The sequence below is a fragment of the Leucopleurus acutus genome, assembly GCF_964270905.1.
Source record: "Leucopleurus acutus genome assembly, chromosome: 18".
Taxonomy (NCBI): domain Eukaryota; kingdom Metazoa; phylum Chordata; class Mammalia; order Artiodactyla; family Delphinidae; genus Leucopleurus; species Leucopleurus acutus.
This window is the reverse complement of record NC_139160.1, coordinates 24187419-24212077: the sequence shown is the minus strand read 5'-3', so window position 1 is coordinate 24212077 and position 24659 is coordinate 24187419. Positions and strand designations below refer to the sequence as shown.

At 37.3% G+C, this 24659-nt stretch overlaps 1 protein-coding gene across 1 annotated transcript in view; it reads left to right on the top strand.

Moving 5' to 3' along the window:
- AKAP11 (A-kinase anchoring protein 11) overlaps positions 1–24659 on the top strand; it is a 48505-nt gene that overhangs the window by 1110 nt on the left and 22736 nt on the right. Inside the window, 8 exon segments of the mRNA XM_082859796.1 lie at positions 11014–11123; positions 15143–15259; positions 17951–17998; positions 19439–19573; positions 20970–21234; positions 21792–23933; positions 23936–24297; positions 24299–24655. Coding sequence (XP_082715922.1) covers positions 11064–11123; positions 15143–15259; positions 17951–17998; positions 19439–19573; positions 20970–21234; positions 21792–23933; positions 23936–24297; positions 24299–24655 — 3486 coding nt within the window. The 5' untranslated portion in view covers positions 11014–11063.

The following is a 24659-nucleotide window of genomic DNA, read 5'->3' as shown; positions in this document are numbered from 1 at the left end:
AGGGTACTCAGCAATGCAAAGAAGATTTTAATGTGTTATTATTATTTATGATTTTAGGATAAATGGCAGCACAGTTCCTAGCACAATCAGTGTTAATTAAAATAGTGCCATTTAATGAATCATTTTATATACACAGTCACGTTTTTCAGTTAGTACGCTGGTTATGCATACTTTTTTATGGTCCTTCTGGCAGAACTGACCCAAAGGTTGACAGTGAATTTCACTGTTAGTTGTAGCTGTGACTAACAGTTTCTAAGTGATCAGAGAATGTAAGGCAGTCAGAACAAATGGCTTCCCAGGCTGGACTGGTAGTGACGAGTGTCTGTACCCACATAGCTGCACTACTAATAAGGGCCTAGTGGTTTACCTCCAGGCTAATGATATTTCCCAGCTGTTGAGGATATGGGACTTGCTGAAGTCCCTGAACCACAGTGAGAAATTCTCTGGCTTCTGAACTCCTGGGATAAGTCTAGAAGCTGAAGAAGTCTTCCTTTGCCTTTTGAGGCTGGTAAAAGGATAGTACGTTTAAATTGTCTTTCTTTTTTTAATTAAAAAAAATTCCAGGAACTTAATGTCTGGGAAAGTAAATCAAACCAAATCAGATGATACATTTTAGGTTATTCTTAGGAAAATTTCTAGTTATAAATAGGCAGTGGAGCTGTCTATACTTGGAGAAAATGTGAAAAACTTTAGCAGTGTCTTTTTGAGAATGGGCGAAAGAGACATGTTATAGAGTTAAGAAGTTCTCTGCCATTTCATCTTGGCAAACTGATTCTCAGGGACAGAAAACCGGAACTTTTTGCTGGTCTTTATCACCGTTTGGCGAGGGTTTCAAGCTTAGGATGTAGATACTTGTTTCATAGTGCCTTTGAAAAGTAATTGAAGTCACTTTGGGAAAGCTAAATATTTAGGTAAGCTGAATTATCCTTTTTCTGTTAAGTGGCCTGAATTTTAGTAGTCAAATCAGCCATTCGGAGGAAATGAGGGGTGGGACAGGTCAGGAAAAGATCTAAGCTGGCCTGGGCTTGAGTTAAGGGTGTATAAACTGGTAAAGCAAGGAGACAAAAACACTTTATCAATTTAAGAACAAACCAAACAGATCTGCCACTCATCTTTATATATACACAAGTTTATTTTATTATAAAATACTAGCATAAAGGCATTTGAAATGTATAGGTTAGAGACTGGACAGAAGAAAAGTTAACATTTTTGGATTAATCTGAGAATGTTTCATGGGGAAAAAAATAAGATAAATGGCATAGAGGCTTGGAATGGATTGGATGTTATGTGAATGAAAATGAGGTACCGTGTAAAAGAGTTTGTGTTTGGGAGTCCAGCAGATCTGTTCATTGATGTTAGTGGAGCTCTTTTTCTTCATCCCTGATAGGAGAGCTAACAACCTCAAAGTTACTGTGAAGCACATAGTGACTGCTTACTCAGTGTTTTTTCTTTGACCTCTTCTGATGTCTTGAGATTATTTGGCTGCAAGGAACAGAAACCACTTGAATTAACTTACTTAAAAAGGGCGTTTGTCCTACAGTTGCAGGACTGCCTCTGAAGCCCAGCTCAGCGTCCTGGAAACCAGAACATCCTGAGGCAGCTACTCTGCCAGTTTTTCTCTGGAAACACATGACATAGTCTTGTGTCTCTATGACTCTGTAATGTCTGTTACAGTTTCTTTCAGATTGACTCTCTTTAAAGCTCTTGGTCTCTGCCTCCCCATACCTTTGGTTTGCATGAAACTTTGGTTTGCTGTGGTGACAACACAAGATATTTTGATGTTGTAGCATGGTTCTCAACAAGTATCTCCATATCTTAATTCAGAAATTTCTGGAGAGATACTTCAGTTGGTCAGGTACCTACCTGTAGTCCAGTTGGCTGAGGGTGGGGGAAGATGGAAATGGGAAAACGGGTGGGGGAGGAGATGTAGGTGTGTCTCACAGTTTGTACTTTTTCAGACTGGGTACTGCAAGTTCTCTAGTGCAGGGGGTGTGAACAAGGGGAGAAAAGGTGGGTACTTCTGGTGTACTTCTAACATCCTGCAGTTTTGAGTTTTTCCCTAGTGCTGCGCTAAATTTGCTCTCAGCAATGATCTCCTTCAGGACAGATTCTCCTAGGTGTGTGAGGGCAAATTATGTAAATGTTTTGTGCCTCAGTTTTCTTATGTGTAAAATGGGTGCAACAACAGCACCTTCTGTTGTGAAAAACATGGCGTGACTGTGACTGAGGGCAAGCTGTGTGGCGGGCACTGTGGCGCGGACTCCTGCAGCGTTTGGAGAAGGAAGGATATCATTCCTGCCCTCAGGAGTTTACAAGTCTACTGCTGACCACTCCATGCTTAAAACTGTTTCTTGACTTCAGTGACACCTAAATTCTGAATCTCTGCCTCACCTGCTTTGACTGCCACTTACTTGTGGTTCTTCGTTTACCTGCCGGGAACCCTTTATCATGGTTGTCCTCTTAGATTCCCTCTTGATCCTCTGTTTTTTCCCTGTCTCTAGGATCAGCTTTCAAGCTCTGGATATGCGGATGATTCCTAGAGTAACATCTCTAGCTCTCACCGCGCCAACTGAATGTATTTTTTAGGTGCCCTTTGGATAGTACCTTGACATAAAATAATGCTGTCTGCCAGTTATTTCTTCTAGCTCCCCAAGCGTGAAACCTAGAAATTATCCTCCACACTCTTCCTGTTTTTATGCCTCATGTATTGTCGGTTAATAAGTTAATAAGTTAATAAGGCTTTTAGAATGTCTCCTCTGTGCCGAGCACTGGACCATCTACAAAGCAGATCCGTTCACTCATTCCTGCCGCTGGCAGCTTAGGATAGAGCCTTATTACTATTTGCAAGAGCTGCTTAAATGCTTTTTCAGCCATATACTCTTAAGAGTCGTGGCATCACAGATGTTACTGATAAGGAAAACTGTGTTCCTGAGTTAAAATTCTGAACATATTTTTTGTTAAAAATAATCTTGTAGGTGGGAGTTATGCATAAGGTTAAGAACATTATTGCTCTACCTTCTAGGGAGCGTATTCACATTGAAAGCACAGCCTCAATATTTTAGGGTTTTTTTTTTTAAAGTTGTGTTTATTGTTGGTGTACAGGAAACTATAGAGAAGCAAATATCTTAATAGATAATCAATTAGGTTACAGTGACATCTTTTTTACATGATTGACTATTGTTTTGAAAGACAAAGTAGTAACTGATAGCTGTGGTATTTTTAGATTTTGTAAGTTAAACAGCAGGTCTGTACGCAAGGAAGAAGCTAACATTTCAGTTCCTTCTATATGAGGTACTGTTTTTAAATGTATTATTTAATTGCATTCTCATAGCCATCCTATGAAGATGAGCCTCAGCTTCCTTATCTGCAAAAAAGGGATAGCATCCCCTTCACACCACTGTTTGCTTCTTAGGTCTTATTCTGGTTTGTTTGTGATGGTTGCTCTGGGGTTTACAAGGTAACTTAGCAATATCACTTCTTGTATAGTGTAGGGACAGTATTTTTTCAGTTCCAGCACACCATATGCTATGTGTTATTTTATCATACGCTTTACTTCTAAACCCCATATTACACTGTTATTGTCAGTTTAAAGTTGTTCTTTAAGGAATTAAAAAAGGAGAAAATATTTTTTTATATTACCCTCATATTGACCCTTTGAGGTATTACCCTTAGTTTAGACCCAAATTTCCATCAGGTATTGTTTTTCTTTTGCCTGTGGAATTTTTTCTTTCTTGTTTTAAACAGTGATTCTAGTGATGGTTGGCTGGTGATGAATTCTCACAGCTTCTTTTAGTTCAAATTATTTGCCTTAATTTTTGAAAGATATTTGGGTGTGGATGTCTGGGTTGACACTCTTTTTAGATGTTGCTCCATTGTCTTATGGTTTGGCATAGTTTCTGATAAGAAATTTGTTGTCTGTCTTTGTTCTTCTGTATGTAATGTGTACTTTTCTGTCTGGTTGCTTTTAAGATTTTTCTCTTTATCACTGGTTTTCAGAAACTTGGTTATGATGTATATTGGTGTGGTCTTCCTTGTGTTTATTTTTCTTAGGGTTTGTTAATCTTCCTTGCATCTATCGGTTTTTGGTTTTCATCAACTTTGGGAAGTTCTGAGCCATTGTGTCTTCATATATTGCCCCCTTGCCCCCCCCCCCCCAATTTTTAGGATTCCAGTTATTCACCTTTTACAGTGGGCCATCGATGCTGCTTTGCTTGTTTGTTTTTAAGTTTCTCTGTGCAGCATTTTGGATAGTTTCTATTGCTAGGTCTTTAAATTCACTGAACTTTTCTCTTGCAGTATCGAATCTGTTATTAATTGCATCTGGTATGTATTTTATTTTCGTCTCTAGAAGTTCAATTTGAGTGTCTTCCCTCTTCTTTTTCTTTCCTTATCATGATCATGTTTTCCTCTCCCTTCTTAAGTGTATGGAGCACATTTGTTCCAATAATATAGTTTTAACATCTTTTCTGTTCATTCCATCATCTCTTTCATTTCTGGAGCTGCACTTAGTGACTTATTTCCTCCTGCTTATAGGTCATATTTTTCTCCTCTGTTGTATACCTGATAATTTTTGACTGTGTGCCAGTCACTGAATTTTATGCTGTTGCTCGCTCAGTTTTGTTGTAATCCTTAGGAGTGTTGGGTTTAGTTGGGGTTAATAGGTCGGTCATTTGGAATCTGTTGGGTTGTTTTGAGGCTTGCCTGTAAGCTTTGTTAGGGTGAGTCCAGAACAGCCTTCCGCGTAGTGCTGACTTAGTTCCTCAACTAAAGCAATTCCCTTCTGAGGAGTCCATCCATTACCTGATACATTACAAAGTTTTCCCACTGTGGTTGGTGGGAATGCGGACTGGTCCCAAGCCCTGTCTGGCTGCAGGTGTTGTTTGGCCTACTGCTCTCTAGTCGTTATTTCCCCAACCTCAGCTACTCGGCACAGATCAGCATTCGGTCAGGGACCCTAGGGAAGCCCACCTGCAGATCTCTAAAGCTCTCACTCTTTCTGAGCTCTCCCTCCAGTATATCTGCCCTGCAAGTTCTAACCACCTTGGCCCTCCCAAACTACGACCTCTGTTTCTGCAGCTCCATGAGACTGCAGACTGCTTAGCTTTCCTCTCCTTGTGTTGTGACCTGGAAGTGTTTCTCTTCTCTCAGGGATCATAGTCTTGCGTTGTCTCTCGTCTGATGTTTGAAAAGCAATGTTTCATATATTTTGCCCTGTTTAGTTATATTCAACAGAATATTTTTAACACTTGGACATTTGGGATTTGGCCAAAATATGTACTTGGAGCATTTATTATAAATATTATAAAAGTAGAAATTATTGGAAACTTTTAATTATATTTTCACAAATAAGTCATTAAATGTAGAAGTGTCCATTCCAACATTTAAAGGTCAGCTTTGCTCTTTAAAAATAATTGCTTTTTATTTATTCAGCGGACGTTTGAATGCTTACTGTGCTAGAATACAAATACAATAAAAAACACTTGTGTTCAAAACTCACAAAAGGAGGGAAGCATGCAAACAATGGCATCAAAGGAATAAAGGACAAACCACTGTGGGGACATAAAGGAGGTGGCTACTTGTTCCGGCAAGAAGGGATACAGGAGATGAGCCAAGCGTTCTCAAGAAGGGAGGTCCTTGAACTGATGTGTGAAGAGTAAGTAGCAGTTCAGCTGATGGAGGAGAGGGTACATCTGAGGGAAGTTCAGGAGGATGATGGGTTAGGGTTTGGTTATTGACTAGATGTGATAGTCAGTAGTGACTGAGGGAAAGACCTACTGGCTTGACTGGTTTACTGGGTGTTACTGATACAGAGAAAACAGGAGGAGATTGTTTAGAGAGGAAAGTTTTATTCAGTTTTTGAACATGCTAATTTTGGAGTAACTGGGATATTTACTTGGAAGTATCTAATAAAAATTGGGTATAAGGAACTGAAACTCAGGTGCAAGAACTGAACTGGAGATATATGTTGGGGAGTTATTTGCATAGTTAAACCAGAGGTAGAAATAAAATATCCTTGGAAGACTAAATAAAATGAGTACCAAAGAGGAGGTTAGAATTATTAGTCCTTGAGTAACGAGTTATGAAATAATTTTGGAAGGAGGCTAATGTAATGGCTAGAGAGATAGATAGACAGCTGTTTCTCAGTCAGAAACCACATAGGGTACTTGTAAAAGATACAGATTTCTGGGTTCCATGTAGACTTCCTGAATTCAGATCTTGTTGGAGGGAGGTAATAGATTTAAGCTGATCCGTACAGGTACGGAGAACTAGTGCAGGAGGAGGAGGGTCAAAATAGGACAGTATTGTCGATAGAGGGCTAGGAAGGAATTTCAGAGAGTCCTTGGCTCTGTTAGCTCATGGTAAAAAAAAGATCAAGAAATATATGATGCTGACCTGAATACTTAGGCCAGAGGAGAGGAGAGGAAAGACTTTGGAAATATTTTTCTTATTATAAAAGAATTTATGCACATCTAGAAACACATAATTGCATCTACCCAGATAAAGCCAGTGTTTATACCCACCTAGTGTATGTTCTCTTTTATATTGCATGTATTATATAAATGCACACATGTAGTCATAGAGGTTTTACACAAAATGGGATAATGTGAACATGCTGGAAGCTGCCTTATTTTATTTAATAATCTATCATCTTTCCATATTATAGGTATTTGACATTTTATGACGTTAAAAAAAATCCTAGTTGTCACAAGTGGCCACTATCATGAGTTTAGTCTATATCTATCATAGTATTTCCTAGGCCTGTACAAACACACAGGAGTGTCAGTTGTGTGTGTATATAATTTTAAAAATAAAAAATCTCAAGTAGAGAGCACACTATTTACATTGTCCTGTAACTTGCTTTTTCCCTTAATATATTGTGGACATGCTGTCACATCAGTATGTGTTGCTCTCTTTCCAACAGCTGGGTAATAGTCATGAAAGTATTATAATTTATTTGAATTGATGGGCTTCTAGGTTATCTTTAGCTTTTCATCCTTTTTTGTTTTCGTGAATATTCTTTCACATATATCTTTGTGAATTTTGTGCAAGTACACATGTAGGATAAATTTTCAGAAGTGAAATCGCAGGATCAAAGGGGTAGGTGTAATATATTCAAAGTGTCCAATACCTGTTTACTGTTTATAATTGTTTCTCTATCTTTCATTTGTTTTCTTTTACGTTCTGTGATATTTCTTAAAACTTTCTTGGTTGTAATGTCTATTCTGCTTTTTTGCTGCTTCTCAGGGGATTTCATTTATTTTATGGTGGTGTTTTTATATCCTGTGGCTTTCCTGAGCTCCAGCAGCTTACTTTTCAGTTGTCTGCGTTGCCCATCTGTACTTTGCCTCTGATCTGCCTTTTAAAAAATTATCCAGGTTCACTTTAATTTATTTGACTCTAGGGAAACACCCTTAGTTATTCCCTATTTAGGACTCTTGTTTACTCACCAAGAATGGGACACAAAACAAAAAAGCATTAAGTGAAAAGTTTATTATTGTAACATAAAGGTGTTCCAAGGGAAAATACTGTATTTTTGCTCCATTTGTGAAATCTGTCTAAAACTACGTTCTCTCTAATTATAAAAGATGGTGAGGGAACCCTGCTGTGTTACTTTCTCCCCCCATCTGCCTTTGTATCTTTTCAAAGATGATTTTTGTTTCTTTGCTTTATCAGAAGTATGAGTCATGTCATCTCATGCTGGATTCACTTTTATGGACTGTTGCGTAGATATTCTCTCATAGGTTTTTTTTCTTTGTGAGGTTAATATTTTACTTATGTTTTAAGTTGAACACGAAGCTATGGAGTAGGATTCAGTAAGTGTATTTTTCTTCAATGAGTGAAGCGAGTGTAAACGTGGAACTAAATTTAGTTTCTTTTTTATTAATATAAATTCTGAGGTACTATTCTAAAAACAGATAATGTGAGTTTTGGGTGGCATGAGTATATTTGTCTGGAGTGTTTTTCTTTCTTTAGTATATCTCTTATGTGGTTTTTTGTTTTGTTTTGTTTTTAAATGATTCTTCATAGGTCCATACTGGATTCTTTAGTACTCAGCTTTGAAAAGGGTGTTCTATTTAGGTCGGCTGTTCAGGAATGTTGCAGGTAATGAACTGGGGTAGCTTGAGGTGTCAGATCCGGGATGTTGTATCAGAGCCCCCTGATCTTCCCCTACTTCCGTGTGACTGTTTCTTCCCTCAGGGGCTTGGCCTGTTGCACCTCCACCTTCAGGTGAGGTAATGGGTCAGTAGTTTCTTGCCTGGTGAAGCCTCCAGTGAGTTCAAGTTTAATCTTTGCTCTTGTTGACTTTAGTCAGCAGCTGCAAAGGTCATTGCTGTCTCTCATCTCTTTTCCCAACACCGCCCTCTCTGCAAGGTTAGGGGTCTGAGAAAGTAAAGATGCTCTGTGTGCTGGTCCTCTGTCCTTCCAAGTTGTGTGTAATGGCTGCCCTCCTGGCATTGTGGGAATGCACTCTAGGTAATTCAGTCTCTCTCCTGTTTCTGGCATCTAGAGTGCTTCTTTATTTCCCTCTATTACGAAGTGTGGTGAACAGCTTTTCAAGCCTGTATACACTATAGAGAAGAGGGTAAGAGCCTGGGTGCTAGAATTTGAAGATTTGGATTTGCACCTCAGCCCTCTACTGCTTACTGTGTGGGCCTGGTGAATTGTTAACCCCTTCCTCTTGCCTCTGTTTTTCTTATGGTAGAACTGGAGTACTGCTCTGCCAGTCCTAAGGATTAAATGAGATGTGCAAGGAAATCTCTTAGCACAGCAATTGGTGCATTATAAACTGTCCTTAGAACCCTCGCTGCTCCAGGAGCATCAGTTCCTTTGATGAATTCCCAGAAATAGAACGGTTGTGTCATAGGATAGGAATATTTTCAGGGTTCTGACATGCAGTACAAAATTGCCCTCCAGAAAGGTGGTGCCGGTTTACTCAGGAGATGAATGTGAGTGTTTCACTTTGCTGGCACCCTTGTGTTGGCCTCTATATTTTATATGTTTTATGTGAAGTTTGAGGCAAGTCCACTTGCCCCTGAGGGTTTTTGGCAGCTGAAAAGAAAAGGAGAGTGACTTGGCCTGGGACAAAGAAAAGAATTATTTTCTTGCCTTGGTTACATAGACCTGTGTATTTACACCTTGTTTTGAGAATTTGGGTCCTTTTGATCATTTTGGTCCGTAAGTAAATATTTAATTTTCTCTTACCTATGTTCTATGGTTTCCCAAGTGCCTCCCCTAAATTTTCCATTTGATTCTTACAATAAACTTGTCCAGTAGGTAGGGTAATATACATCGAGGTAATATACATCATACACACCTATGTAATATACATGGAGGAAACAGATGCAGAGATATTGCAGTTTACCTAGAGGAAACAAAGCTAATGAGAGGTACAACAGGGACACAAATGCTACTTTTCTGCATCCTGGTGTATGGTTCTTTATCTTGTGCTATCGGGACCTCCCTTGCCTTTCTGACAATTTTGCTGCAATTCCAGTCATTAATCAAATTTTATTGTTAAAGAGACCACTAGGATTTTTCTTAGTTCAGAATAGAATAGGAATTTTTTGTCTAAAAAATAGAATTCTTTGTGAAAAATCAGAATATAGAAATCTCTAAAGGGAGGTGCATGTGTGTGCCTGCCTGCACACACACTTAGTTTTATCTCTGTTGTGGAAGAATATAAAATTAGAACTCCACTAAAATTTAGGGATTTTTTTTTTCAGTTCTGCAGGGGACTAGGTTGTGGTTTTGCCTATAAATGTCTTCATAGTATAAATTGATATTAAGTAAATGTCTTGAAAACCTCAACTAGGTAATTCTTGAGAAGACCAGTTTGATTGAAACTAATTAGCCATTTCTCAAATCTTTATTGATTCAATTATTTTAGTGTTTAGTGATTTAGTATTCAGTTCTCACTCCTGCCCTTTACTGTAATAAAACATTTTCCTTGTAAGACTCTGATCCAAATGGGCTATATTTGCCTTGTTCTCCTCCGTATCTATAGCATGTAGTGCAAGTAGATTTTGAATGAAGGGACAAGTTACTGTGGTCAAATGTGGATATTGAGTGGTTAATGCCCAGGTTGATTTAAGCTCTAAAAGATATTTCATTAAAGCATTGATAAAAAGCTGAGACTTAGTTTCAGAGTTTCTCCCAAGGAGGATGTGTATAAACACATGTCTGTGCATGTGTTTTAAATACTACAGTATTAATCATTTAACTTGGATGTTTTTGAACTCTCGTCATTGGTATGCTGTTGAGATTCCTATATAAGGGCTTTGTTTTTATCTGATTTTATTTGATATGTACAGATTTCGTATTCTCATTTGTTTATTATTAAACCTTTCTGCCCAAGAAATAAGAATGTTTAGAGCATTCACAGTTGCTGTAGGGATAGAGTGACTTTTAGGAGGCAAGAAGACTGAGATTCTTTTTGTGACATTCTCTGCTTTAGATTTTTAAAAGGCTTTTGAAATACTTCTTATTGAGGCTTTCAAATACTTTCTTATTTGTAATAAAAAAGGGCAGTGAGGGCTTCCCTGGTGGCGCAGTGGCTGCGAGTCCGCCTGCCGATGCGGAGGACACGGGTTCGTGCCCCGGTCCGGGAGGATCCCACGTGCCGCGGAGCGGCTGGGCCCGTGAGCCACGGCCGCTGGGCCTGTGCGTCCGGAGCCTGTGCTCCGCGACGGGAGGGGCCACAACAGTGAGAGGCCCACATACCGCAAAAAAAAAAAAAAAAAAAGGCAGTGAGATTGACTAGATAAGGATAAACTAGTTTATAATCATTTTGGTTCACTAAAAAGATTTTTGTAATAATTTGGTATCTCGTTAAGGTGCCAATATTCATATTTTTCAAATATTCATGTTGGATTGCTTAATAAATTTTTACGTCTCAGAATTCTTATTATTTTTTTTTGTAAATGACTGAATTTAAAGAAGTTAGCACAAAATGCTTGCTTGAATCACTAAGATCAGTAAAATAGTTATTTTCTTTTCATGTTTTTTCTTTAGGTCTTTTGTGGACTAACTCTTCACTGATTACTTACAACAGCAATATAGTTATGGCGACCTTCCAGACTTTCAGAAACAGTCACATGAAAACTAGAGCATCTGTCAGAAAAGTAAGTTCACTGTATTGGATTCCTTTTAGTGATAGTTTTAATAAAAATGTTGATCAGTTTTTTTGAAGTCGAAGTCTTGTTAAGCAGCTATGCTATGGTATTCTTGTTTTTAAAATGAATCTTATTATTGAAATGAATAATGATAAAATACTGCAAAGATTGGCATGTATGAAAATAGTGATATGAAATCATGAACTTTATTTCCCAAAGATCACATCTCCCTATTTCTTCTCAGCCGATAGTTTCCTCTCTTCTTTTTAGCAATATAAGCATCAGGTGTGACGTTTCTTACACATCTTTAGCTTTACCCCAAAATATTACCATCCATTCATTCACTCAGCAAATATAATATAAATTTGACTGCTGCTTATGCGCCAGGCCCCATGTTACGTATTGGCTGTACAATCAGTAGTGAGCAAATTAAATGTGATTCCTGATCGTCTCTGCTTTCTAGTCTGAGGAAGAGCCCTCTCTCCTTTCCTCCCTTGAGACGATTTGGTTACCCTTTCATTTCTTGACATTTTTGTCTTTGCTAAAACTGTGTGTGGGGGGGTGTTACTTAAAGGCAGAAAGGAAGGATGAATACTGGGGGATGGTCAGCAGTCTTGGTGAACCCTTTTTTTAGCTTCATCTTCTGCATTATATGACACTCTTGACAAGTCCTTACATGTTAAGACGGCCTTTGACTTCTTTCGTTACAGCTTCTTTCTTTTCTTCTCTCTTACGATAACACTTGTCTCCTTTGCACATCTTCTGTCCAGCTTCTAATTGTTAGTGTTGTAAGCTGCTAGGCCTGCCTTTTCATTTATTTCCTCATTTCTTCAGAGATCTGAGAAATGTTTGGATTTGACTGCTAACTGGAAGAGAGTGGTTGTCAAATCGAAAGGTGCCGGCGGAGTTGGAAAACAGAAAGTAAACTTATTTTGGAACAGTGTAGTAATTACACTTTTAAGTAATATGCCCCATGTGTTTTCCAGGTACCTTTAAACTTAGAAGGTCCCATTTTTAATTTGAAAAAAGTACAATAAAAACTATTTTCTCTATTTCTTCTTTCTGTAAGCTAGAGTATATTGTGACTTTTTTTCAGATTAGCAATTGGACCCGTAGCTTTAAATTAATATTTAAATTGTACTGATTGCTTTAAATTAATAATTAGAACTAAGAAATATATATATACAAAATATAGTAGTGAGCTAGTGATCTTGTTCTTCAGACATTATACTACCTACCTACCTATTTGACTTGAATTTCCCAATATATTCCTGAGATAAGGAATTAGGCTGCAGCTGAAACTTCATGCTATTAATTTCATGTCTTTTTTATTCAGATCATTATTTATATTAGGTCCATGATAAAGATTTGGTTTGAATTCACTTGAATACTTGGAAACCCTTTTAGATAAAAATACATGAATGTAAATATTGTATTATATACTATTGATGTGTATGTGTGTTATGCACGGCCTCATAATTCTTTGATTGCTTCCTTGCTTTCTAGGACACAATTGACCCAGTTTCACTTTCTATTTTACCTTCCTCGGACCTAGAAGGGGCTATTTCTCCAAAGAACCCCTGAATAGTATTTCTGCCCTTTGTTCCTTCACTGTCATGAGTTTATAATGATTGCTCATGTTCAGATTTCACATTTCATATTTTTTCCTTTTTTCAGTTCATGTTCATATCTTAGCCTGAAAACTTACACTTATTAATGAATCACTTAAACTTTTGAATATTCAGATATTGGGGGAATACACAGTGCAATAAACACCACATATACTCTTCACTTAGATTCACTCTCTGTTAACATTTTGCCACACCCATTCTGTGTGTGTACATATATACACACTTCCCTTTTGAAACCAAATGAGAGTAGGCTACAGACATTATTTTACTTCTCTTCTTAATATATCAGCATGTGTCTCTTAAGAACATCATTATTACCACCCCTCAGGAAATCGTTAATTCAGTAACACTGTCTAACATGCAATCCATGCACAGATTTCCCCAGTTGTCTCAAATATCCTTGTTACTTTTTCCTTGTCTCTCATCTAAGATCTAAGCGAGGTTGACACTCTGTGTTTGGGTATTGTGTTTCTTTGGTCTCCCCCAGTCTGCTCCAGTTCAATGGTCTAGATTCTTTTCTCATGATGGCAAATCTTTGGACGAGTCTGTACCAGTTATCTTGTAGAACATTCCCATATTCTGAGTTCATTTGTTTTTCCCTGTGGTTCGTTTCAGCAGGAACACCTCAAAGATGATGTCATGGTCATTCCACTCTGTCAGATTAGGCGGTGCATATTGTTAGTGCCAGGCTTGACCAGGTAGATAAGTTGTAACCACCAGATATCTCCAATCTAAAGACACATAATCCCTTTGTAATTAACACTATTAATAAATAATCTGTAAGGTGATGTTGCAAAACAGTGTATCTTGTTCCCCAATAGCTTTTAACGCAGTGGATTAGGGTAATGGGTGATCCTTTCCTAAGTCAGTAATTACGTTGGAGGGAGTTACAAACGGAATTTTTAAATTTTGTCATTCTGTTCATATCTGTTAGCCAGTATTCTAATGTAAAGTAGCGCACTCCCCCAATCCCCACCCTTTTTATCTGTCTCTTTTAATGGACTTGTAGCTTTTTTTTTTAATTCAGTTGTTATACTCCATTATCATTTTTATTTTTTGATGCTCAGATTATCCCAAATTTGGCCAATGGGAATTCCTTCAAGTTGGCTTCTGTGTTCTTTTGAAATAACCCAGTTAATCTGCATGCCCTTGCATTCTTTCACAATAAGATGTCCCAGCCACACTTCATACATTTCTGCCTCAGACCTGGAACCAGCCATTCTGTCAAGGGGGATCTAGTTCTTTTAATTGGTGGATGGTGTTTAGAGATCAACATCTGTGTGCTGGGTATGCTCATTGCTGCTGAGGGTCATTGCTTCTGTGATGTATCAATGGGAAAAGGTAGTACATGTTTCTAAAGAATCTTGAGTTCACATTGAAAGTTCAAATTTAACATTGCATTTTTTCTTAACTCTTTGATTTCATATTTGTATCCCTTCTCTTGGATAAGATTTCCACTCATTTTTAATTTATTAAAATTAGCGAACATTTATTGAGTTCATCTTGTATGTGAGGTACTGAAATCTGGGGAAATAAATAGAGTAAAAGACAATCTCTGACCTCAGTAATTTGGTTTAATGGGTAAGAAAGACAGATATATGAAAGCAGTTATTATAATATGTTGTGATCTAGGTTAAATGATCTTCATGTGCAAACAATACAGTAGGAACTTAGAGATTTATTATGACTGAGGGATGGGAAAATCTTCACAGGTCTTGGGATGGGTAGGATTTCTACAGGGGAACATTGGGAAGTAAGGACATTTCTGATAGAAGAGCAGATCAACAAATCAGAAGGTAGAGAGAAATTAATGTTCTGTTTATGTGCAAATTTAATACCCATTTTTTAATGTAACTTTTTCCTCCCTCTGTTTCTTTGCACTTGTGACATCTTTCTCTTTCCAATCTGGAATGCCTTCCTTCATTTTCATCATACAGCTGCTTTAAGACCCCTGAAAAGCTGTGTTTTGAGTTATTATATCTTTCTTTTTTTCCATCTCCAACTTTGTTATGAGAGTCATCACGTTGTTAGCATACCTTACTGTTAGCTTCCACATCATCTCCTTATATAAATTGTTGCTCCTGTTCTGCCAATGACTTGGAAATCAGTTACGTGATCTGTTAGGTTTTAGTGCAGGGTGAGTGTGAGAGAACCTGGCTGAGGACCTCGTGGTCTCCAATAGGTTGAGTGACTGGGCTGTGGTATGTGTGTGTTGAACATGTGGAGCTCTACTTTAGCCTTTTGTTCTTTCTTCTCTCAGCTGAGTTGAGTTCTGTTACATCAAAAGGTTTCCAGTGAATATCCATTGGAAAGTTAGTGACGCTTCATTTAATCCATCACCAGGATTTTTTACCTTGTCTTAGAATTAAGTAAATTAAGAATATCTTTTATTTTCAGAGCTTCAGTGAAGATGTGTTCCAGTCCGTAAAGTCTTTATTGCAGAGTGAGAAGGAGCTATGCAGTGTATCAGCAGAGGACTGTTTAAAGCAGGATGAACATGCCAGTTTGACTGAGGTTTGACAGATTACACTAACCCTTTCCTAATACAGCACAATGTATTTTCATGTAGCTTTGTAGAACTGCATGGTCTATTTTTAGAATGCCTAAAATCTCTGCACATTAATACATGTGTGAGAAGTACCTGTTCTAAATATTAAATACCTGCTAACATTAGTGTATTATAATGAGCACATTTAATTCAGTGCACAGGCATTACCGACCACTCATCAGACACACAGCACTATATTAGATGACTTCTGCTATGTTCAGTAATTGGGACTTTCATACTAAAATTTTCTATTCTGAAACAAAATGTATACTTATTTCTTATATTCATTTTTTGGGTTATTGTTTTCTTGCTTGTTTAAATTCAGTGCCTTGGTTCAAAATGAAAAAGTAATGGTACGTTTATTTTGAAATTAAGATATTTACCACTTAAGGATACGATAGACTACTTGCTCATCTGTTTCTCTGTTGCATCAGCGTTTCCAGCCTCTGTTTGAATTTATTACTATAAAAAGGAGTAAAGTTTTTTCAACAACATTGCCATAGTCCATTAATACATTTATGTTACCAAAGAAGAGAGATAGGGTATTGGGCCATTGAAGCTCAAAACCAATAAATATGTGAATTAAAAAATTTTTTTGAAATCAGGGTTCTAATAAAAAATCTTGATTATTATTTTTGGGAATGATTTTCTTTCATATTCCTTGAGAAACTGTATTTGAAGTAGTTCTATAGGGTGGTGAGCACACCTTTCAGACCCTGTAATGGTCTGTGACCTGTGCCTCTTCTTTTTGTATCAGCTCAGTGCTGTGGCACTTGGCTGTTCTCCTCTTTTTTATCCTTTTTTACTTTATTTTAGTAAAGCCAAGCCACTCCTAATATCCTCAGCTGTTGCCAAGCGTGACAAGTCTTCTGTGTCCTCTGCCCTCAAACAGTTTTCCAGCCGTCTCTCTCTAGTTGCTTACACAGTGCCCCTCTGAGCCCACATTCCTTAATCAATGGGAAATTCAGACTTCTGCTGGCACCTTCAAAACCCTATGCCAGCTTGTCTTCTCTTTTGTATTCAGTAAAAGGAAACTTGAAAGAACAGAAGGATTTTCTCATTTTAGGCTATAGATATCTCCAAGTATCTTTTTGAAGAAAGGAAGGAAACTTGTTATTTGAGTGTCTCTTTGTTATCGAGTGCCTATGATGTGCTGCTAGGCACTTTCCTTCACATTATCCAATTAATCCTCACAACTGGGGGAGAGGAGGTGTGTTACCTTAAGTTTTATAGGTGAGGGGACAGTTCCTGCAGGTTAATAACTTACCTAGGCACCTGGAAATTAACTGTAACGTTTCTGTGAAGTGGTACCCATAATTAATGAGAATAAAGATTCTGGAATAATCTAAGATTCTGACTTGCTTTTTAATTATCAGAAAGAGATCAAAAGTATATTGAGTGTTGCTCTGTATTTCAACTATGCTGTTTTCCATTAATTCTTGAGAATTGATTATCCATATTGCTGCCATTTAAATGCTTCATATTTTTAGTCACAGTACTTGCTTAGTAGACAGTTTACTAGTCTATCTTCAAGTGGCCAGAATTTCTCCTTATGATGTCAAAGACATAAAGGGAATATAAATTTTTAAAATAATACTTTTTCAGGTTATAAAAGTTTACATCATCTATATAGAAAAATAAGAAATACTGAAAGCATAAGAAAGAAAATGACTGTCATTAATCCTGTGAATTAAGAAAGAAAAAGCCATGGGGGAAAAGAGTAGAGGAAAATAAGATCACTTATAATTCCATCACTGAGAGTTAATCACTGCTTATAAGTTGGTATATTACCGTCCAGTATTATTTCCATGCATATGTTTTTAAAAATAAGGTTGAAATTGTGTGCATAGTCTGTATCATATTTCTGTAACTTGTCCTTTTTACTTAATAATGTGACATTTCCTCAGGCCATTAGATTTTCTTCAGTAACTTAATTTACATAAAATTTTGCAGAGAAATCTCTGTGTAAAGGCATTGAAGGAAAAAAGTGATGATATCCCAAAGAGTCAATCAGGAGGTAGCCTTGGGGTTGCCCAGGGAAGGCGTCTCTGAGGAGGCGACATTCAGGTTGGAACTTAAAGAATGAGGAGGAGCTAGGCATGTAAACATCCAAGGAATAGAGATCCGGGTTGAAAGGGCACCACTCTGAAGCCCCTAGGCAAGAATGTCCTGGCGTGTTCTGGACCCAGAAAGGGGCCCATGTGTATGAATGAAAGTGAGGGGAAGTTGAAGGCACCAGCTAAGCCAGAGCCTTGGGCCCTGTGTTAGGACTTTGCACTGAGAAGCCTGGAAAGGTTTCGACAGGGAAATGACAGGATAATTCCTGGGGCAGGTGGGAGAGGATTGGAGGTGCACAGGTGAGAAGTGGCATCAGGGGCTATGGAGAGAAGTGGGCACATGTGAGAGACGTTTGGGGACTGGAATTGGTTGAACTGGCCAATGAAGTGGCTGTGGGGGAGGTTTAGGAGCCTCAATTCTGGAGCCAAATCTTTGGTGAAAACACTTTGTGATCATCTTTGAAAAAATTACTCATCCTGTTCACAACAGCAGCATTTTAATGCTTTGTGTGCTTTTTTTTCTGTTTCTCAGCTCTGTCAACCGTCTGATTGAGATACGACTTTAAAATTTTAATGGATCTTTATTCCTTTTTTATTCAGGTCACATTTCTAGGTTTTAATGAAGAAACAGATGCTGCTCATATACAGGTATGGTCGATTTATTGAACTGGAAAGGGCCCTGGGAGATGATGTGGAACAAATTTTAAGAGCATGGAACATTTGCCTTATTAGCCCCAAATTTACATTAAACTCTTCTGTTATCATTCCTATTTAAAGTTCAAAGATGACATTTTGAGATCAATTTTTGAATGTGCCTTGGACATTTTCACTTTCAGTGTTTTCACCGAGCGTTCTTGTTATGACAGAAAGCAGTTTTAGGTTAAGAGACCACAAAAGTCACTTATCTGAGAAGGTTGCAAACCACAGGCTGACGTTTTCTCCATTGTCATAATGTAGAATGAAAGATTTATTTTTTTATTTTGATGTTTTTATAATCTAGCTCCAACAGTCATATTCTTACGTTTTTAATTGAGATAGAGTTAAATTTAAAATATAAAATTTGTAAAAAGTTGTGATTAACCAGTGTAAAAATTTTAGCCTGTTTGATTTAGGCAGGTATTTATAAAGGGACTGACAGTTGAGATTAGGATCAGCAAAGGAAAGCTTCACAGTTACGTGAAGAGGAGTTGAAGCTCGTGTAGATGTGGTAGGCGTACTTTTTTTCACCTCGTACCGCTTCTTAAAATTTGTGATTGCCGTGCTCCCTTTTGTGGCAGTAAAGCATCTCCTAGTAGAAGAAGCAACACTGCATTATTTATAAAGACAATGCATATCAGGTGATGACGAATGAAAACTCTGCTGTGTGTCTTGCCTGAAAGAAATAGTTTAGACAGAAGGCACAAGAGAAGATACAGTCCCGAGAACGTAAGGCTGAAAGAAGTATCCAGAATATTTCTTTCATACTCTACTTCCTCTTTAAGAATTACTGATAAAACCAGGAAAATACTCTGTGAAGGGTCAAAGATGTTAATTACTCTTTTCACTGGGCAAAACAGTTACATAAGAAGGGCAAATGAGAAGAAAAACAAAGGCAGTTCCTTTTCCTTTACATCTTCATAAAATTTTCAGTAAAGTCTGATATAATACCTTAGAGAGGAAAGGCAGAAAAATAGACTTGGATTTTATAAATATGTAACTTAAGCTCCAAGGAAGTATATTCTATAGGCAAGAATCCCATTTGAAAAATTCCATGGTTAAACTTTAGGACTTCAGGTTGACATTTGCAGCTAAAAACTATTAAATGCCTAAATTGTCATGGATGTGTGAGATAACCATGTAAAATTTTGTTATAGCTTGGTATCATTATGTTTAAAAGGCTACAGAAATAATCATTTAAAAATATTTTAGTACATTTTATTTTTGAGTTTTTAAAACATTGTGGCCAGTAAACTGCGTATGTTAACTATTATGAAGTGGAAGATGTATTAACCAGTAGACCTTATGATTTTTTTGTCAGGCCGCATTGTAAGGACTTTAACAAAAGTGTTAGGCTGCAGTGTTATTTATTGTGTTATTGCTTTAAATTAGGATTCGGCTGCAGTTTCTTTGGAACTGCCAGATCTTCTGAATTCACTGCACTTCTGCAGTCTAAATGAAAATGAAATTATTTGTATGAAGGATATAAATAAATCATCAGATATAAACACTGGTCCTCTAAACCAGGTAACTTTTATATATTATTCCTAATGAGTTTTTGTTGGCAAATTTTACAGTGACATTTGATTTAGTGTATTAAACTTTTAAATGCATGGGTGAAGTTTCTTTTTGTTTAATGCCATCTCAAGGAAATATGATTCATAAGAAATCTAACTCAAGAAGCTTTGAAATCACTGAAGGGTAAAATAATTTTGGTCATAGCTTTAAATTAGATTTTCCATGTGTGAAGCTCTATAAGTGGTATGCAAGTACATATTAATTTTTTTCTAAAATATGATTATTTCTGGATTTCTTGAACTGCTACCTGTGTATAAGTCATAGGAATTTTTCCCTCTTATTTCCAGTTTCAAATTTGTAAATATTGTGCTGTATGTTTTAGAGAACATACTTTAACTCATTTTCTTGTTTAAAAAATTCCATGTAAAATGGATATCTGAAGATATGTTCTTTGTTTATAAACAAAAATGTCATCATTTCCGAGAGGTCATTAGTTTTGTGACATTGAGCTTTTAGTTCTTTATTAAGTGTTAACTTTGTTGTTAATACCTCAAAGAAAAATGAATTGCATGTTTTCCCTCCTGAAAATTGAAGTATTAGTATATTTAAAATTTGAATTACTTATTCCTTGAAGTATAAAATACCACTGTGTTCGTTATGAGATTTACAGATAAAAGTAGAACTGCTCTCCTCATTTCCTTAATTAAATTTTTCATTTATATTTACTTTGTTTTATTTGCTAGGATACAAGAGGTGATTAGCTATTTTATCTAATTTCTAGTTTTTTGAGTAAGTCATTTGTCAATATTTACATTTTTAAAAATAATATGTGTGGAAAAATCTGGCGACTTTTATTTTTAATCAAAGCTATAAACATGATTGTAAATTGAAATACTAGGGGAATTTAGGTAAAAGGAGGGGACGATTCTTTTATGATAGGAGAGAATGTGGTATCGTACTAAAAGCTACAGGAAAATGGGATACAGAAAGACTAAGACCTGGTTCCTGTCCTCAAGCAGTTTACAGTGTAGTTGGTGAACTAGGTGAATGATTAAATAAAAATCACAGGACTGTACAATAATACAGGAAAACATAATTGTCAAAGGAATGGATAGCAAGTTCTCTGACATTTAAGGAGATAGAATAGGTAGAATTTGAATACCTGGATAAGAGAAAGATGGGAGAAAAAGAGTGAGAAGTATTGTAGAGAAAGAATGAGGACAAGAATTAAACATTACAAAACTGGGGAGCCTTTCAGGATGCATGTGTTTCTTTTCTTCTTCTTCTTTTTTTTTCTTTAAATGGAATCATGTTATTTCTAGGCTTCATTTCCAGGTAATATGTCTTATAAGTATAATATATTTTGAAATTAAAATTATTCTTATCATCTTTTATCTTTCCCAAGAGTCATCATCCTGGAATGCTTTGTGTCATGAGAGTGTCATCTACATTACCAAGACTCAGAATTGATTTTCTCTTTAGTCTCCTAAGTAAATATGCTATGGGTATAAGGTACACCCTGGACACATGTTTGCATCAGAAGTGCCAGCTTGAGGCCACTAATGAAGATGATGACGATACTAACCAGTCAGTATCTTCCATCGAAGATGACTTTGTCACTGCCTTTGAGCACTTAGAGGATGAAGAGGCTTCAAAGCCATATAATGATGGTTTGTTCTTTACTAGATTTATTTCTTGAAATAGAGAATTAAGGTGTAAAGTTCAGGTTTAAAAGTTTTAAGGCAGACTTGTTCAGTTGAAATTTATTTTGAAATTTGATCAAGTTTAAGCATCTAAATCTTTTTTTCTGATTGAGGAATTAATTTCCTTGTGATTTTAAGTTCATCATTACCTGGTTTTTAGTTTTGTTCTTTCTCTTCTTATTTAGGTAGTACTGTTCAAGTACTGTTTCCCTTATTACATTAAGCGTTTGGAACATGCCTAAGTTCAAATTTGAGTAGACTTAGCTGGCAGAGTCACCTAAATATTAGTGTTTCTAACATGCGACAGTGTACTAGGCATTCTGTAGACCAGGTATTCCCAGATGTGGGGTAAAATAAAGCATGTACTTGCTTGTAAGTGTGATTTGGGATGAATCTGTTAAACAACATAGTGTAGAAGACACAGTACAAACAAATATCTCATGCTTCAAGTCTACTTATTCCCATTGATTTACATTAATTAAAAAATTCTGTTCAAGAATAATCATTTTATTCTTTTCCTGTAGGAATAAACATTACTGCACTAAGGAGCCAGTGTGATGCTGCTTCACAGACTATTTCTGGTCACCGTTTAGAAACCCATGATTTCAGGGTTCTGGTTGGCTCTGGGTGGCAGAAGTCATTGGCTAAACCTTCTGCTTCATTAATAAGTATTCTGGGACATAAAGAACTGCCTTCTGTGAAAGCTTCAGTCACGACATCAATTTCTGAGCCTTGGGTCCAAAGGAGTTTCTATAGGTCCTCTGCTGCTTCAGATAAAGATAGTGATGCTGATGTGCAGAAACAGTTGTTCTCTTCTTCTCCTGCCTACTCGTCTGAATCTGAATGCTCAAGTCCAAGTCCTGTTATTTTCTTGGATGAAGAGGGATATCAAAAAAGTTTAAAAGCAAAACTTGAGTTACCTAAAATTCCTGTGATGAAGGATGATATTGAGGATTCAGACTCAGAAGTAAGTGAGTTTTTCGATAGTTTTGATCAGTTTGATGAACTAGAACAAACTTTGGAGTCTGCTTGTCCATTTCTAAAAGATCCTGCCATAGGGAAGCTGTCACACAAAAAAGGGCACAAACATGAAAAATTGTGTTCTGTAACCACTACTATGAATCCTCAGAAATTCAAGTTTGATCGTCCAGCTCTCCCAGCTAATGTTAAGAAGCCAACTCCTCGTAAACCAGAATCCCCTTACGGTCACCTGTGTGATGCTCCAGATTCTCCCCGCCCAGTGAAGGCATCAGGGGAAGACAGTGGTTTGTTTAGCCCTATTCGATCCTCTGCTTTCAGTCCTCTTGGAGGCTGTACCCCTGCTGAATGTTTTTGCCAAACAGATATTGGTGAAGATAGGATTCATGAAAATCATGATTCTGTTTATTATACCTATGAAGATTACGCAGATAGCCTTTCATGTGACGTACTGGGCTCGGTTCTTTATACCCAACATACAAATGCAACATCCAACATTAATAGTATTAAAAAGGGAGAAAATAAAATGGTAGCTCTTAAGTGTGGAAGCCTTGATCAAAAAAGTAAATCTAAAAATAAATCCTCAGTGATTAAGGATAGCATTCAGAAGTTTGCAGCAGATCTTGTGGAGAAAAGTTTTGGCAGTGCATTTAAAGACTTACAGAAAGGAGTCTTTTCATGTACCAATGCTTTGTGCCAATTAGCCATGAAATTGACATCATCCGTTTTTCAGATGGCATTTAATGAACTGAGAAGGCAGCGTGCGTTTTCGTTGAAAGAACGTGCCATTAGTGGTCTGGCTACCTTTTTGGTGAGTGAAGCTTTTGCAAATGCTCTAAAAGATTTACAGTATGTAAAGAAGCAGATCTTCACAAACACTGTTGCTAGGTTTGCTGCAGATCTTGCTGAAGAACTTGTTTTTGAAGGCATCATGGAAGTGTGTCAGTTTTCGTATCCTCCAACACCTGCATCTCCACAGCGTCGGTCATTTGACTATGAAGACAAAGTAGTGAAGTCCTATGCAAAAGATTTGTCTGAATCTGTAATACAGGAAGCGTTCATTGAGCTGTCTCAAGTTGACGTGACCTTCACAACAAAGGCAGCAGTCAGTGTTTCCACAGATAACATTAAGTATGTGAGTGCAGAAAATGTAGTGCCACCGACACAGACTTCTACATTTTCCCCTACTTTTAATGGTCAAACAATTATGGTGACAAAACCAATACAGGAATATAAAAAGGAATACACAGTACAACAGGCCTTGTTTTGTACTTCTGGAGTTGTTACTTCTATACCAGTGCCCTTGGCAGGAGGTGCCCTTCTCCCATATCATATTTCATCTAATATGTATCAGGCAAAGTCTCATCCATCATCTGATGATAGCAGCTTGAATGGTGGTTCTACCCAAGCAGGGGTTGGCACAAAAAACAAAGAAGCGGAGGTAGCTTGTCTCAGGAATATTTGTTTACCTTCAGAACACCATCCGGGTAACCAGAATGATGTTAAACCAACGAATGATGATGTTGAAATGGAAAGCTCTTCAAAAGTAACAAGTGATCCTGTGATTATTAGCAATTTTTCTGTGGCAGTGGTGCATGCAATAGTAAATGAAACTTTAGATTCAGTGGCGTCATTCAAAGTTACAAAAACAATGGATAAACACAAAGATTGTTTAACTAAAACAGTAAAGGGAAAAACCCTCCTTTTCACTGTGATCAAGCAACACTGCAACAGAGTGAGGCTAGCAAGAAGGACATGTTTGCTGACCGATTATCTAAATCTGTTGTTAAACATTCCATAGACAAAAGCAAATCAGTGATCCCAAATGCAGATAAAAATGTACTCCACAAGGAAGACTTGCCTGTTCCTGGAGATGAGTCACGGTTGACCTCGGAAAAGTTCCCCAAGTTTCTTGACGCTCAAGATCATTTAACTCACTGTTCACTTTCAGAAAGAAAGGATTGTGTTCTGGAATGTAAAGGTTATATGGCTCATGGATTTTCTTTAGAGACACTACCACCTTGTCCAACTGCAGCAGGTCAGAAACCCGATTTTGAAGGAAATTGCTAAGGACAGATCCGTGAAAAAGCATAGTTTGAATGATACAGCACTTGAGCCCTTGCCTTTGGGGCAGGAGAACCCTTTTGCCCATTCACATAGTTTCTCATCCCCAGTGCTCACATGTGCAGATGGTTTGCACGTGGAAGATAAACAGAAAATCAGAGACGGGAATGTGATACCTGATACTCCTCCATCAACTCCTCTAGTCCCATCCCAGGCTGCTTCTGAATGGGATATCAAGAAGTTAACCAAAAAGCTCAAGGGGGAATTAGCAAAAGAATTTGCACCTGCCACACCACCTTCTACACCTCACAACTCGTCTGTTGGCAGTTTGTCTGAAAATGAACAAAATA